Source organism: Stegodyphus dumicola, chromosome X1 (genome assembly GCF_044657685.1).
Source record: "Stegodyphus dumicola isolate Sdum_Otavi_A_Nest chromosome X1, ASM4465768v1".
NCBI lineage: Eukaryota > Metazoa > Arthropoda > Arachnida > Araneae > Eresidae > Stegodyphus > Stegodyphus dumicola.
Genome location: NC_140780.1, coordinates 25,450,646 through 25,467,943, shown reverse-complemented (window position 1 = coordinate 25,467,943; position 17,298 = coordinate 25,450,646). Strand labels below are relative to the sequence as shown.

The 17,298-nt window shown below is 30.1% G+C and overlaps 1 protein-coding gene across 3 annotated transcripts in view; it reads right to left on the bottom strand.

The window, feature by feature from the left end:
* LOC118188230 (protein grainyhead-like) overlaps positions 1–17,298 on the bottom strand; it is a 285,114-nt gene that overhangs the window by 14,964 nt on the left and 252,852 nt on the right. For all 3 annotated transcript variants that reach the window (XM_085806975.1, XM_085806973.1, XM_085806974.1), the window contains 4 exons: positions 12,246–12,385; positions 3,763–3,827; positions 1,655–1,746; positions 652–737 (listed from right to left, as the gene is read on the bottom strand). In XM_085806975.1, the coding sequence (XP_085663101.1) occupies positions 652–737; positions 1,655–1,746; positions 3,763–3,827; positions 12,246–12,385 (383 nt within the window). The remainder of the gene's footprint in view (positions 1–651; positions 738–1,654; positions 1,747–3,762; positions 3,828–12,245; positions 12,386–17,298) is intronic.

Here is a 17,298-nt window from a genome sequence, read left to right as displayed (position 1 = left end):
CATACGAATAACAACCTCGGGGTAATCAATTACACTAAGTCTCCTGTGTAATCAATTACGCTTAAAAATTGTTATGGGTATTATTTCCTTAAATATCAATCCCAGACATATATTATTCCAAACGCAAAATTGTTTCTTCTTTTCCAAGATAAATTTAAATGCCAGCCAAAGTCAATTCCATGACGCTATATAAGAGAGAAGTCCGATACCTTTGAAAGCGGTATCGGACTAAGTAATCTGGTTGTAACTATTCATTTCAGTTGAATTTGAAACCGACAATAAAATTTTAGTGTTAAACACTGTTAATAGAATATTTCCTCTACACTGAAACGTACATTCATCATTAAACGTATGAGAAATATAATGAAGATTTTAGGTAGAAAATTTTCAGTTCTTTCAATTATAAGATATATAATTAGAAGAACGGACTTTGAAATATTTTACTTTATACAAATCTAGTATTGTAGAAGTCGTCTACCGCATAACAGAAAAAAGACAACGTACCCCTTTCTCTAGTCCAGCAAGCGAAGAAGGATGAACGTGTAAAGACAGAACAGAAAAAAGACAACGTACCCCTTTCGCTAGTCCAACAAGCGATGGAGGACGGACGTGTAAAGACAGAACAGAACATAACAGAAAAAGACAACTTACCCCTCTCGCTAGTCCAGCAAGCGTTGGAGGATTGACGTGTAAAGGCTGGAAAGTGTCTTCGGATTCTTGGCGGGCATATAAGAGAACTGGAATGTAAAAGATGACAATCGTCATGACATTTCGAAATGAGTCTCGAATTATAATTTCAAGATTAAGTTTTAGTTTCATTTTGCAATGCTTATAAGTTACTTCATTCAACTAAAATTCTACTAATTTTCTCAAAGAAGATAATGTACTCAATAATCCATTAACAAATAAATTATTATTTTATTACTTTGCAGCTTTTGCGCGAGTATTAGGCAATTTATAACGATTTATTATCATATTATATATATAGGCACATGATTAAGCTTAGCATATAAACATCTTGCATTAAATGTTTTTTTCCAGTTATTTCAATACTACAGTACGTAGTCTACGTACTACAGTACGTAGTCTATATTAAAAATTGGCTCTGATAGCCTCTGCCCGGAGAGTGGAATCATCTGCTAAGCAAGATAGCAGATAATTGGTCTTAAAAACGTCTTTTTAATTTTATAAAAAAGAAAAAAATTAACTTCTGGTTAATTTAATTTACTGCTCTTAACTATTCTTAATAATTATGAAAATGAACCGCTTATTTATTTATAATTTTATGTGAATAGCAGAAAATGATTTTTGCTCATGAATTTGAGAGACCTCTCTCTCTCAAACTCGATAGAGATTAATTCCCTCAAACTCGATAGAGATTAAGTCTACGCTCTCAAACTCGATCGAGATTAAGTCTACGCTATACCAAAGTTGTTATTTTTTGCCATTGAATTTTATATTCGTGGATTTCTCTTCCAGTTTGCGATAGTTTTCAGTGAGGAAATTTATTTTCTAGCTAAAAACAGTACGTATAACAGTAAAGACCTTATGATCAAATTTGACAATAAACTTATCGAATAATAGAAGAGATTATGACAGTTGAGTATAAGTATAAAAACTATTTTAAGATAATTTGTAGTAAAACTTTTCCTACCTCTATCTGCAGGATACAATTTGATGCGCTTGGGAGGTGGAGGTGGAGAAAAAGTGCTGCTGCTTCTAGAATCCGTGTCACGTCGATCAAGTCTGCACATTAAAAATAAGTAAGTATAAATAAAAAAGATTGAGGCTTTCGATTCTAAAGTCAAATCATCAGATTTTCATTAAAAAATCATATTAATTTTAGTTTTCCGATTTTTGAATTATCTTATAAAAATTTTTAAGTTCCAGGGTAAAATTTAGTAAACTGTCATTCACTTATTAAACATAGGACTTTATTCTAATTTTCTTAATAATCACAAGAATGAAACACTAGAAAGATTAAAATAATTACATTTTCAACAGGGTACTTAAAAAAAAGGAGTTGATCAACCAAAGATACACTGGAGTTAAAAATACAATAATTTGAAGTACATGAAATGTATATACAGGTTTTCATTTCAAGGGGGGGGGGAAGTGCCCTCTCTAAATTACGTTGCCTCTAATTTACGAAAAGAGTTTATTTCTTAAAATAAAATCCGGATGTAAGGAGAAAAAGTAACAAAAATAATATCTGGGGGAGAGAGGGTGATCGTGGGCCTGAAAAAAGGTTTTGTGTGAATTGATAGTAAGTTCAGAATTTTGCTTTGCTATACAATTTAATTACGGCAATGCATTCGTAGGTGATTTAACTAGGGCGACGGATATATTTATTCATGGAAGGCTTTGTAAGAGAACTGACATTAATTTCTGAGGAGAAGACCGTGAAGGCCCTATGCAGTCAGTCCATTCCACCGTTACGCAATAACACCTGCAATAATGTGTATTGTTCGGCGGTTTTATCTACACGGTAGGCAGAATTCAGGAGATAATCAGTATACATAAGTATGTACTGTGCAATAAAGAACTGTCTGGCACTCCTTTCCGTTCAATAATATTCCCTTCAGTGCCTTTTTTTATTCTTCATAACTCAAATATAATGAAAACGTTTCGTACAAAAAAGTGATAAAGTACTATTTCTTCTAGTAAATAATAAAATAAAAATTAATTAAAAACAGAAATTTGAAAAGTATTAAATAAATAAATAAATACAGGAAAAATTAAACGAATAATTAAAATAAAAATGTAAATAAATAAAAAATGAAAATTAAAAAAAAAATGAACGAAATAAAATAACTCATTTTTGGGTTTGGACTTAGTGTAAGAACATACTGAGCATACAAATTCTGTATAATTAATTTGTTTGACTTTCCATTGCATATTTAAATATTCAATTAAAATATTTTAAAGTAACATAATAAATTACCATTCCTGTTTTTAATAACTCGAAATAAAACATTAATTAATCAAAAGTTTGGCTGTAAACAACTGCTTTCATATTGTTAGCATTGGTATTTCTGGATAGCAGAAGGTCTCCCTTTTAATCAACAATTTTTGAAGACGTAACCTTGGAGATACGTTATGAATAAGCGGAAGTTAACTAAGTACGAAAGCAGAATTTTGATAAATATCGAAGTGATGGTTGCGTTAGGTTAAAAGGCTATAATTGGTAAAAGAGAAAGGGCTCAAATTTTCTTTCATCCTTGAAGAACACTTTCCTGAAGTGAGCAAAAACGAGCCGGAAATCCACAAACTTACTCATAAAATCTTATAAGCATCTAATGTCTTGTAACCATTTTAAAATATTCAGTCTAGCATTAAACGTTTAGGAATTGTAAGGACGGTCTCAGAGCTACTGCAGGCCACAGAATTTAAGGGCAACACATGTTTGTAGTAGAATTTGGGAAATATAGAGATTGCACCAGGCAGTAGAAGGCATAGTACCGGCTCTGAATAGCTTGAAGCAGTTAACTGTCGAATTGGATAATGAGGAATTCGTAAGAAATAATTCTTTTCATTTGTTTTCTTTACATAACAGAATTACGTGATTTTAGCAATCGGTTTTAAGTTTAAAAGAGAAACTCTTTATGCAAAACACATAACATACAATAAACGTATTACAAATTATAAAAATTACACAGCTTTCAGCAGCATTTATAACTAAACTTTATTTTTATTGGATAAATTGAGAATTTATTTTCAAATAAAGACTTAGTTTGAATATTAAATTATATGTATACTTACCCTGATCCACTGTGATCCTCGGTAATAGAATTATGAGTGTAGAAAGTTAAATCCATGCACGTGAGCTAAAAGTTACAAGGAATAAATAGTCGTGAACAGAAGAAAAATATAAAATGCTTCGTTTATAAAAATAATTCTTAGTTTTTAACTTTAAAATTAATAAGTACACAGGAAACATCCATTGTATTCTAAGTATGAAAATATCGAAGTCGTCTACTTTATGCATAAATTTAAGCAATAGCGTTATGATAACCAATGATACAATTACTTGAACTAGGAAATTTTAATCCATTTTGCAGTTTACATGTACATGTTCAAACGTCTGAGTAAGCGATATACGAGTACATAACGTAATCGTTGCTCTGCATTTCATTCTACGGTCATCACTGAAAATAATAATTTTAATAAACTCTACAGTATAATCTGTTCATATTTAAATTTTCTTAACTTGCCTAAATATCTTCTTTACAAAAAATTACTATTATAACGCTTCATTGAAAGATGACGCGTCGGAGCTACAAATACATTACTACTTTGCCTATGTTGTAAAAACATATCAATATTTAAAAGATACGCATTGAGTCTACTGATTTTTAATGCTCTGATTTCCATCACCAATACTTGTAACTTAAATATTATAAACCCATCTCCTCAATCCTTGCTGTGCTACAGCGAAGCCAATTTAGATCATGAGTCCGAGTAGTTCAAGAAACGCCTGCTAGATGTCACTAGCGAGCAAGCGACGTGACTTGTTCAACATGCATTGCCATAGCGCGTAGGAAAATCCTACGCGCTGAGGAATTCAAAATCTAGTTAACCTAACTTAACTTAACCGAGAATGTCTAATTCATGAGTTGCAGCTGAAGGCACTGAGACGACACAAGGCATGAGGTGAACCGAAACTACGTGTTAATGTCCAGCCGAATGGTGGTACTTTTCAGAATACGAAGTACATGATCGTGAGAAAAGGTTTTTAAACAGAGAAGAGAATAATGTTCATAATAATAATCGTGCTCTCCGAAAATATTTTCTAAAATTTAGTCATTATACAACTAATTCCAATTACATAGATACAACTACTTGTTTGAGTTTTTTCAATACTAATTCTTGAATTCACATAAATTAGCAGATCCCTTTTGTGCACACTATAATACGGATAAAGAATGTTATTTTTTAAAAAATATAAATGTTTTTAAAATTAAAGCATTTAAAATTAATTGTATCAAAATCCCTCTGTTTGTATTATTTATTTGCCTCTGAAATTGTATCATATTGCCGTCGGTTACACACGCAAAAGAGTCATGCTGAATGATTGGTTTGGTTCATCTGAAGCAGGCGAGGTCTATTTGCCTAAGCCCTGAATGGTCTAGTGGTTAACAGAAGCTGATGCTGCTCCGAATTCAAGATTGTGGATTCGAATCCCTCTTAAAGCTTGACCTTTACCCTTCTCGAAAGTGCAATAACCCTGTGGTGCACCCTGGATAGTGATGAGATGGTTAAATCATCGAAGGGTTCGGCCACTCACGACAAATATTTGAGGAGCGAGTGAGGGATGGGGAGTATACTCAGAACAAAGTTCTTGATAAAATTTAGAATATTTTTACTTAACTTCTGACTGTTCTACTCCTGAATTCTAGGAAAAAGTTAACTATAATCGATTATGTCGAATGTGTTACTTTTTTATTAACTTAAAACTATGACTATAAAGGATAAGTTTATATCCTTATTTCTGGATACCTTTCCTACTTTTACGAATGTATTGGTTAACGGAGCATAAACGTAGATTCGAGTACCATATTGCACTCTAAATCCTGTTTAATCCTGAAAATGTTTATAAAAATAAAAATACACTCGTTTTAATATTCTCACGTAATCGAACGTAATCAACTTTCTCCCCTCCCGATTCCTAATTCAATACTGACGCGAAATATTTTGATTACTGCAAAATGTATAGCTTTTGTAATTTCGAATAAGTTTGAGAACCTCTTTGAGAAACTGATAAAGCATTTTATTTTATGAAAGGAACTACAAAAACCAAATATTTAAATGATGTCACAGGATGTTTAGTTTAAAATTTGAAACCGCTATGTGTAAAGACAAATGTTATTATGAGCTACTATGTGACCATAGGCAGTGAAATAATCAGTCCTAAATTAAGAAAGCCAAGCTGATAAGTTATTACCTGGAGAGGTATAATGAAGGAATTATTTCTTTTTAGAGGTGTTTTAAATTAGAAGCTAATTAGCCAAGATTAGTTATATGGAGGGAACATTAATGTTCTCCCTAAAATTAATATTTATTTAACTCTTTAAATTTTTCATAGCCTGCAATTTAAAGAACATTAGCCCTGAATAATTCACTTTACCATCACACTTTTTTTTTGGAGGGGGGGGAGAAAAAGAACATACTTTTAATTAAATGTTAATGTGTATATTCCTCAGAATAGAATAAAAATAAAAATAGCATCTATGACCAGGAATTAAAAAAAAATTCTTTTTTACCTTTCACATACGTTTTAATTAACTACGTCCAGTTTAGGAGAATTAAACAAAGGTAAAATTTCCGGTTAATAATTTTATGTGACATTTTAAAACTTCAGAGCATTTGATAATTCGAAATTTTTGGCAGTTAGAGTATAAAAGGATCGACATGGTTGCATTAATTTTAATTTTAGTTATATAAAATATCATTTAAAATGTTTAGTATTTATATTAATGAAATAGTGAGAAAACAAGGTGAATTTAGATCTAGATCTCATTGTGTTACTTCTGTAATACTATTTTCATATGAGTAGCGAATAGGAGGCTCGTTTTTCCAAAATAGGAATGCAAATTAAGTGTTGCAAAACCAATGAATTAATACTTATTCTAACATTGAAATAAATCATACGTTTTCAAAGCTTCTACACAACTTTTCCGGTTATCTGCCCTATTGATCTAGGCTAGTTAGTAACCTACATGCAATATGCATATTTCTAAAATGTAATGTTAAAGTGTGGCATACATTTGTATTCTTCAGGGGCATATGCCTCATTTTTAACTTAAATGGCATTGTATTACTCCGGTGAAATCTTTTGCGAATCGGTCTCCAGTGATGGATGCGTTTTCATGATGGATTGCATTTAAATAAAGTAAATATTCCATCTGTAAATCTAACTGGAAGCAGTTGTATTACAGCGAAGAAAACTTCCAAAACAACCTGAAAACCTGATAAATAATAAAATCCTTGGTGGCTTCCATATTGGTGAAGATTAGGTACAGCTAAGTGATTTTCTGATTGATGGAAGTAGCGAACATAGGGTGAAGGTTATAAAATTGTACTACAGAATAACCACGAATGTATCCGGTTTGATTATAGTGTAATTTCCAGGAAGATATCGTATGACCTTGTGTTACATATTTTGCGTTTCAGACAGTCTAGAAAGTAATTTATCATGCTTTTCACAAAGAAAAATTTCAATTGCATACTCTTGTTACTCTCAAATAGTGCAATAATGGTAAATAAGTCAGACAGTAAATTACAGGCATCTCCGTTAAATCATGTTATAGGTATAAATTTAAAAACTCCTAAGAATAATTCTCTATGGTGCGATATGAAAATCAAAACCGAAGGTGAAAAATTAAACTCTGGGACCGTTGAACCAAACCTCGTAAGCCTAGGGAGTAATCGATACATTGAGAGAAACACTTGCTACATATTAACAGAAAATAACTTCGATGATTGATTCGATTTTAAACCAGAGACGTTTACAAATTTATTCCAAGCGATCTAATCACGAGCAATATTTTTAACCTGTGCATTGTTTCTAGATGTTATTCTACAGATTTTTTTCCACTTAAAACTTTGATTTGAACGTTTTAGGTATTTTTGTTCGAAGGAGTTTCTATTCATGGTGACCGGCATATTCGTATTTTATTCGCTTAGAACAAATTTGTAAACGTCTCGGGTTTAAAATCAAATCAGTCATCGAAATTATTTTCTGTTAATATGCAGCAGGTGTTTCTCTCAGCGTATATTATTTTTATTTGGAAAACGAGCCCAGTTCTCCACATTCAAGTTAAATTCGATTATTGTCTTAGGCTTACGATGCTCACTCCGAGTGCCGGGCTTTGGGCACAGCATTCTTTTACGGCTCTCAGTGCCAATTAATTTTCCTTGTTTCGGTGATGGAAACATCGTATTATTATTAGAATAAATGAAAATATGGTATTATTATTAGAATAAATGGATATATAGTATTATTATTAGAATAAATGGAAATATGGTATTATTATTAGAATAAATGGAAATATGGTATTATTATTAGAATAAAAGGAAATATGGTATTATTATTATTAGAATAAATGGAAATATATTATTATTATTAGAATAAATGGAAATATGGTATTATTATTAGAATAAATGGAAATATGGTATTATTATTAGAATAAATGGATATATAGATTATTATTAGAATAAATGGATATACAAATTATTATTAGAATAAATGGATATATAGATTATTATTAGAATAAATGGATATATAGATTATTATTAGAATAAATGGAAATATGTTATTATTATTAGAATAAATGGAAATATGGTATTATTATTAAAATTAAAGGATTGTAGAATGATTTTAGGGGTCCTCATAAAGTCTGGGATCGTTGGACCGAATCTTATAAGCCTAGCCAATAATCGAATTTTACGTGAATCTGGAGAACCTGGACTCAACTTTCAAATGAAAAAAAATATACACTTAAAAAAAAATTCTGCGTATTAAAAAAAATAGTTTTGATGAGTGATTTCATTTTAAACTAGAGTAGTTTAAGTTAAGAGATCCAAATACGAATACCACAATCAGAAATTCCTTTTAAAAAAACACCTGAAAAACCTTCAAATAAAAAGTTTTAACTGGAAAATAATTTTGCAGAACAGGATCTTGAAAGAATGCACAGATAAAACATTTTTACTCAAAAAATTTATGTTACAGAAAAAATTTAGAAACACGAAAAATTAGGAATAGTATTTCTCAAAGTTTATAATATTTGTTTTCTATCTGTGATATTAGTAAGTAAATGTAGTATGATTTTTTTTCATGATGTATTTTCGCCGCTTTTCGATAAGTTACAGATTTCAGCGATCCCTTTTTTGTTATTTATGGATTTAAATCGAATTTACTGGATAAAAGTTTTTCTTTCTTTTATAAAATTTCATTTTGAAAAATTATTACAAATTTTAATTAATTAAGAACATATGATTTTGAGACACAATGATAATGAATTTCTAAAATAACCCTAAAAAAACTTGGAAACATATTTCCACTCAAAGCTTTTATAATACATATCATCCAAATGTTCACTTGTTCATTTAAATGAACATTTATAATTCTTGTAATTGTAAATCAGTATGCATATTTATTTTAATTTGCTCTTTCATTTTTAAACAGTTTTTAAAGTAATTAATAAGAAATTAAATACTGTGCGCATTTTATTGTTAAGGCAATAAGTTTAATTAAAATACCATCATAATTTTTTAAAATTTTATTTAGTCTAAGTTGCAATGTTAAAATATGATGAAAGCTTAGAGATAATAAGCAAAATGTAGCAGTTTAAATATTGTCAAAAATTGTCATCTTTATTCATTGCTTATTTGTTAAAAAACCGAACTTTCTTTTGATATATTTGTATAAACTTAAACGACAAAATGAATCGTGTGGATTCTTGCTAATTCCAGTTAAGATAAGATTTAGCACTAGAAGAATGATGCAGAAAATTTAATAGAAAGCTTGGGTGTTTGGAAAACAGTAGTTATATTTCGAATCTAGCTTAAAGAACGAGAACTACTTCTAAATGCCTTTTCTCATGCACAATAATAAAAACCAATTTGGAGTACTGATATTTAACGTCTTTTGCTTATTCAGTTTCACCGTAGCTTGGAATCCGTTTCAAAGAGAATTTTGAAAAGTTTTGTTACTTTTATACCAAAAACTTTCATGTTTGAACTCTACGTAAACTACTGTTAAATTTAAATATTATTTAATGTTAACTTCTAGATACTTTTACTTTCTTCGTAACATTCAGAAAATGGTATAGTCTTTTTGAACGACGTCCAGATATTACATAGGTGTAAATTTATTATTATTAATATTGCAAAAATCTTCTAAATACCTACACAAAATTTGAATAAAGTTTTGCTTGCATTTTTTGATTATGAAACTTATATTAAAAATTTTTTTATCATGTGAAAAAAAAACATTATAACAACAGGAATGCATAAAGGAAAGTTACTAATTGAAGTATCCTTTAAACCAAAATGCAGTTCTGAAGAGTTAATTTTTAACTGACTGCTAGTGAATTAGCATTTTTATTCTCATTAATAGCTTGTTTAGATTTAAATTTAAAACTCTGGGCATTATTGGCCACTGAAATCAATAAAAAATAAGAAATTCTTTAAAGACATATCCTTTCTCTCACATTATTTCAGTGTATATATTACGCAAACATCCACTTCAAGGCGGAGATGCAGCAATATTGACTTCATATCTGTCTACCTATCTATCTATATCTATATCTCTCTCTATATATATCTGTGTGTGTAGTCTAAAAATTTGTGATTGGAGTCCAAACTCAAAATTGATTTATCTCTACTTTGGTTCTAAATACCCTCACTTCACGGAACTATTTGGCCTAACTTAATTTGCCAGTTTGGCATCACCTTTATTACTTGAGTAAAAGACGAAACACCTTCGTATTTATTAATTATTGTTCACTGAACGGGAGTTGGCTTGTTCCCCTTGAAAAGTCAATTAATTTCCGATCAATAGCAATAATCACTTGCTTTTAATTTAATTTCCTTTTCAAAGTTTGAAATTTTATTATTCATGATTTAATTCAAGTCCCCGTAAAACATTTTTTTTAACAATTTACATTCAAGTTACTTTAAAACAATTTTCGGGATTAAACTTCCTACCTCTAGGTTCACTCTTTTTAGATACTTCTACTAAAATTAATATTAGGAGATAATATAATTAATATTTCTTTAGTAAATAAATTATTATTATCTTACTTTGCAGCTATTGCGCAAGTATTACAATAACTTGTTTTCAAACTAAGTGAATTTAAAGATCATATAAAGTGTATATATATATATATATATATATATATATATATAAAGTATATATATATAAAGTATATAAAATGTTGTATGATCTTAAATTCATTTAGTGCGAAAACAAGTTACTACTACTTGCGCAATTGCTGCAAAGTTAGTTAATAATAATTTATTTCCTAAACAATATTGATTAATTGATTATATTATCTCCTAAGTTTAATTAAAGTAGAATTATTTTAAAAGAGTGAATCCATACTGGTAAGTTATATTTTGAAAGATGTTTTGAAGTAACTTGAAAGTAAAATGTTAATAATGTTTTAACGGGGACTGGAATTAAATCATCATGAAGAACTAAATTTAAATTGTAAAAGGAAAAATAAAATTAAAAACATGTAATCATTGTCATTGATCGGAAGTTAGTTGACTTTTCAAGGGGAACAAACCAACTCCCGTTCAATGAACAATAATTAATAAAAATACGTAAGTACGAAGGTGTTTCGTCTTTACTCGAGTTATAAGGTAAAGCCAATTCTAGTCAAGCCAAATATTTCCGCGAATAGAAGGGATTACGAACTATAAAGTATATATATATATATATATATATATATATAAAGTCATAATTATATAAAGTCAATTTCGAGTTTTGATAATTGAAAGCTCTCTCTCTCTATATATAATATCATATATATTATAGCGTTTCATTTTTTTCTAATAGCTTCATTATAACTTTTTATGTAATTTAGGAAAGTTCACGAATTAATTAATATAAATTTAAGAATTGAAAAACAAATATTTTTTGTTTTATTTTCATCATTACTGTTCAGATTTTACAGTTATAGTTACTAAATTTATTTCTACTAATTCACTTTTTCTCTTACACTAGTTTTAACTGAATGGAATAATATGAAATAGTCAAAATATTTGAAGGTAAAATCCATGCGATCTCTTGCCAATCTATAGATTACGATTTTAGGTAGCAGTTTAAGAAATTTGTGTCTTCTTAACAAAACCAGGCTTATAGCTAGAAAAAGTCATGGTTTTTTTTAAACCTACAAATACTGCATTTTTTGAGCGAAATTCTGACATTTAAAAATCGTTATTTATAAGAAATTTAAAAGCTTAATTATCAGCTTTGCTTTCCTTACCTCCGGTACTACGAAGACTAAAATATTTCGGTTTAAAAATGAACTTGATAAACTAATTTCAGTCTGCAGTGTGCCTGGAGAATCGAGAACGGGAAAAATAATCTTTTTCCCTTTCGAGTAAAAGTCTTCATTTAGACTAGATCACGCATATGTCAAATGACTGCAGCTTGTAGTATAAAAAATAAACTGCTTATCAGTTTATTTGCATATTTGTAATTTGTATAAAGAAAAGTAAGAACTTAGTACCTTATCCATATCGTTATTTGGCGTGAAAAGAATTGGACGCTTTAGAAGGTCACTCATGGAATAGAACTCTGACCTTTCGCATGGCAAATGATATATCTCATCCAGTTTCCTCCTGCCAGGAAAAGACACACTTCCATCACCTATACACCAAGCAGAAGAAAATGAAATTAATAAACGACTGATTTTACGCAACAATTTTTATGAATATGTGAAGTTTAGAAAATACCAGCATAGAAGAAAAGCTCAAAATGTACTGTTTGTATTCTGACAAAATGCAAATATAATTACATAGATAAATATTAACTAAGCTTTTATGCGATTCCTTATTATATTTATTTTCAGTTATACATTTGTTTCAAAATGGATAAAGCGTTTGAATGGAAAACAGAGACAACACTACACGTAGATGTGAAACATAGTGAAAATATATTCAGACCTTTCTTTCTGCTGTTTTAAATTTAAAACTTTAAGAAAATGTTTATGCCAGTTTATGTCGATTCAAATATTTGATTTCATATTTATCTTTAAAATATCATTAAGAGTACAAAATTAAAAAAAAACTTCTTACAGATATGATTTTGCAAGAAATCTAGATTTATTAGCTTAGATAGTATCCACATAGTAAATCCAGTTATTAAGTAATTACTACTGCCAATGTACTTGTAGCGTTACTATTTAGAAATCGGCCGATATAATATATATTTTCTCTATTTTTGAAAGATATTTGGACAAGCAAGAATAATGAATATTTGTATTTCGGGTTCTTTCAATCTACATAAATAGCTTTGTCCTTGATAAAAAATTTCAGACAGAGATCGTTATTTTTATAAAACTAGCGAATCATTCAAGCAAAAAATTTAGCTAGATAATTTAAGATGCTATAAATCAAAATGTCTCTAACAAAAAATTAAACATTTTAATACATTTTCAGATTTAGCCACTCAATAAGGCAAAAGTCATTTTGTTTCATAATGAAAGGATATGACTTTAACGGTAAGACTTAACTTTTGTTTGAAACAATTACTCGAAATACCGAAGACGAAACTGATAATAAACTACATTAAATTTGAATAGGATTCCATTTAATCAATATTTTTTTAACAATATGATGGTTTTTCGACTTAGAAACTGTACTACTCATGGGTAGAACCGCTCTGATAGTTTACAATACATGTTTAACGAAGATGTTTATTCAGTAGAATACGAAAGAAAATATTATCTAACAAAAATTACTCCATTAGAAATTATGAATGAGCTAATTTATATGTTGGATCGAAAATATGAGCTAATTACTTGAACTATGTCCTTCTGAAACTCCATCTTACACATCTGGAATTCTAATGAGTCTCAGCGGAACGTCAGAGACTCTTTTCATCGAAGAATTATTGCTCGAATGAGAATTCATTTATCATCAAACATCACGATCACTAATATGCTTTTCTTAAACTGTGATTGCGTAGTTTTAAAAATGAGTTATTAGTCATGCTTAAAAATCGACGTTCACGTACAGCACCTATTTCACAGAGATAGATTGGTTGTATTGCATGCTAACTAATTAGGTTTAAAGACAAAAACCTTTCCTTTGTTAAGAAGTTCATCACACTGTAACAGAAGTATGGCAACGAGCTACTTAGTAAGGTTCCCAATATTTTTGGATGATACTTCGCAAAAGGAATGTTGAGGTTAATGCGGTCAGACTTTCACACCTGTTAACAGACATTTACTTCAGGTGTAGAAAATACAACTGCGTAATACTAGAACTTATCGGTGATACTTATTGAAAAAAAATAACCCTTTTCTCGTTACCGACTGCTCTTGTGATAATTAGAAGCAAACAGTGTTGAAGGATTTCATTCAATGTTTCCTTAAGAGAAGGATTGGAATTATAAAACATGGGATTTATAAATAAATGTAACACGCCAAGCAAACAACAAGAAATTAACAAAGTGGCTATATAAAATAAGAATAAATTAGTAAAATAAATAGTCGAGATAATTTCTATAAGTAAAATCGGAACTGTCTTCTTTTGAACAAGGCATTGACATCCAGCTATGTCTTTCTAGCTACAGGAAATGACAGTAATATTTAAATAACCGTGAAAAAGCATGCCAGGACTATCTCCCTAAGATTCATTCCCTTTATTCAGATTTTTTTAAGTAAACCTGTTTAGTAACTACATTACACATACAGTAAATATATTCAATTGTCGAAAACAGAGTCCAGAACCAATGTTCCTGCTTTTCACTGCACGGTCATTGATGAATCAGTCAGTAAGGAATTTGCCCTGAGGAAATGCATATAGCCATTTTTTCTCGTTAATTGACACCAATCCTATTTTATGTTTACTAATTACTTATTGGAATGCTTATACTCAAATTCCGAACTTGATATATATATATAATTATAGGAACAGGTGTTGTCAATAAATTCACTTCTAAATGTTCCACAGCTCAAATCGTAAACTGATGTAAAAGAGGGAAATGAACCAAAAATCAAAGTGTTCGAAGGATAAATTAATTTGAAAGTTATACTCCCCCCCCCAAAATAAAGCTTATTAGCTTATTACTAATTATAATATATTCATTTCATTCAGCGTTTGTGAAATACAAGATATTATCTACAGGAGCGGAACCGACATTCTTTTCAATCCTGCTTTTAACGTTGAAATGCTTAGCCTTCTATTTTGTTGCTGCAAAGACAGGTAATATTTTCCAAATTGGTAAAATGAGCGAAGTATATAGGTACCCGCAAAAGGAGTGGTAAGCAGTTGCTCTCAACAAGTGCAGCAATACTGTATTTTCTCCAATGAGTGCATTCGTGTTTGGTTAGACATAATGACACCTTACGCTTCGTGGAAAAAGAGCAAGATAAAGTAAGTTTAGGAAGATAAATCACTTTCAGAGCAAAATAACAAAAATAGCTTGTTTACAGCATTTTCTTTGCTCACTGTATGAAGTTTAGTGTTATGAAATGGTTAGAACAGTCTACTAAGTAAAGCACTAGGTAGGTAAGGAATTAATGAAATAAACCGTTGTTCACATTTGCCGGCAGTGCAAAGACCGTAATTTTCTTCAGCATATTGCAAGAACGCATTCATCTTCTGCTTTACTTAACCCAACGGAGTTCTCTGAATCCAAGCTGAGTCCATATCTACGAATTTTTTTAAAAATTATTGCTAAGGAAAGATAGCACTGAACAAAAGTTAAAAGTAGTAGCTTTATTGTAATTTATTAAAGACTTTGCGCCCACTATCTACATTTGCACAGGCAGATGCGTATGTAAGCACAACTAGTGGAAGTGTTTCGTTTAACCATTTTGAAATATACACAATTTTAATTACAGTGTTCTTCCGTTTTTTCCCTGTTATCAAATAAAATGCTTACATTTTTAAAGTTTTTCAAAAAATGATTTATCATTCATTTAAATAATTAATATAGCACTTTGTGAATTTTGTAACAATCCATCGTAAGTGTCTTAGCGTTATTCAGCGAGTAATGATATGAACAGGAAATGACAATCCCCAGCTTAGAAATGGAGAGTACAACTACTTAATGAAAATGCAAATTAACGAATATTTCACCTGAATAGCTTGCATTTGTACCTGCTGATCTATACTAAATTTTAATTTACAATAATTATTCAATGATAATTTTGATTCTTTTCAGAGTCTGCCTCAGAATATTTAGAATCAAGGGATTACCTTTCTAACTTCGCAGATTGAAAAATAAGAATAGTTAATTTCGAATATAAAAGGGTAATCTCGCACATCATCACTGGTATATAGGACCTTCCATTTTTCAGATTTACAGATGAACTACAGAGAAATGGGCTGGATTGTTTAGTTGTTTTCATTAGCGTCCCAAATTTTTCTCACCGGAAGAAGCAATATATAATCATTTTTAAAGTATGCAGGTTTTCACTTAGAAAATCTTCCATCTTGAAGTCATTTTATGCATATATATAACCGGGCTCATGTGCTGAACTAAAAAGCGACTAGTTCAATTATATGATAAGTCTATACTGAGATTTGTTTGTTCTACAACGTGAGTATTTTTCATTTTTTCCGATTTCTTATCACTAATTGCGGAGGCTTCGTGTAGTTCAAATTGATCTGTCGATCAAGATGTCCTCATTTCTTTGCTTAATGTATGGCGCATCCATTCTAGAGTCGACCTTAATCTTTCTGCCTTGGAGGAAGTACTTTCAAGAAACATTAGATGATTAAAATAGAAAAAAAAAGAGATGAAGACAATAAAAACAGAAATCTGATTATCACTAAACCTCATTCAGTAACTGTAGATATCTCTACAAACTTATAAAAAGAGAATTAATTAATTGTCGATGATGGATGTAAAAACGAATAAAAAATTTACTAGTAGTGTGACTCAGTGGCTTCTGTTGTCAGGTGTCCGGAAAAAATTATATTTTCTACTAGCTTTTGCCTTGACGTAGAGTTCTTAAACTATGAATTAATCCTTGTGCTACGTTTGGTATTTCAAAATATATATTTAATGGATAAAGAAACTCAGTTTATTCATTCAAACCGAATTTTTTTTTTCATTGCTAGGTTTTGTAACTTTCCGAAGCGATTGCAGCAATTCCATAATATGCACCTTGAAATGCATTTTGTTTTAACTGTATACTTCTAACAAAGCGATCCTAGCAGCCTTTTCTAATGAATCATTCTCTTAAATCTTTCATTCTGGGAATTCCGCTTCATAAACATTTCATAATTTTTTCTCATTGTAGTATTTTATAGCTAGGACGCTACCATGATACACCCATGCAGAAGAAAAATTCCCTTTTCTGCAGAGGACTAAGGTATTAAAAGTTACGCAACACCTAGTTCGTCACCTTAGTATGGAAAGCAATAGTAAGAATGCAAAAAGACTCATTAAACTGATATCTATACATATATATCTGACCTTCCAAAATGTAACACCATAAGGAAGAATTCAATTTGCTTGAATTTTGCACCATGCCTCACCAGATATCAATAGAACATGCAAATGATCAGCATTACAGAGCATATGGAAATAGTGTGCGCTCGTAA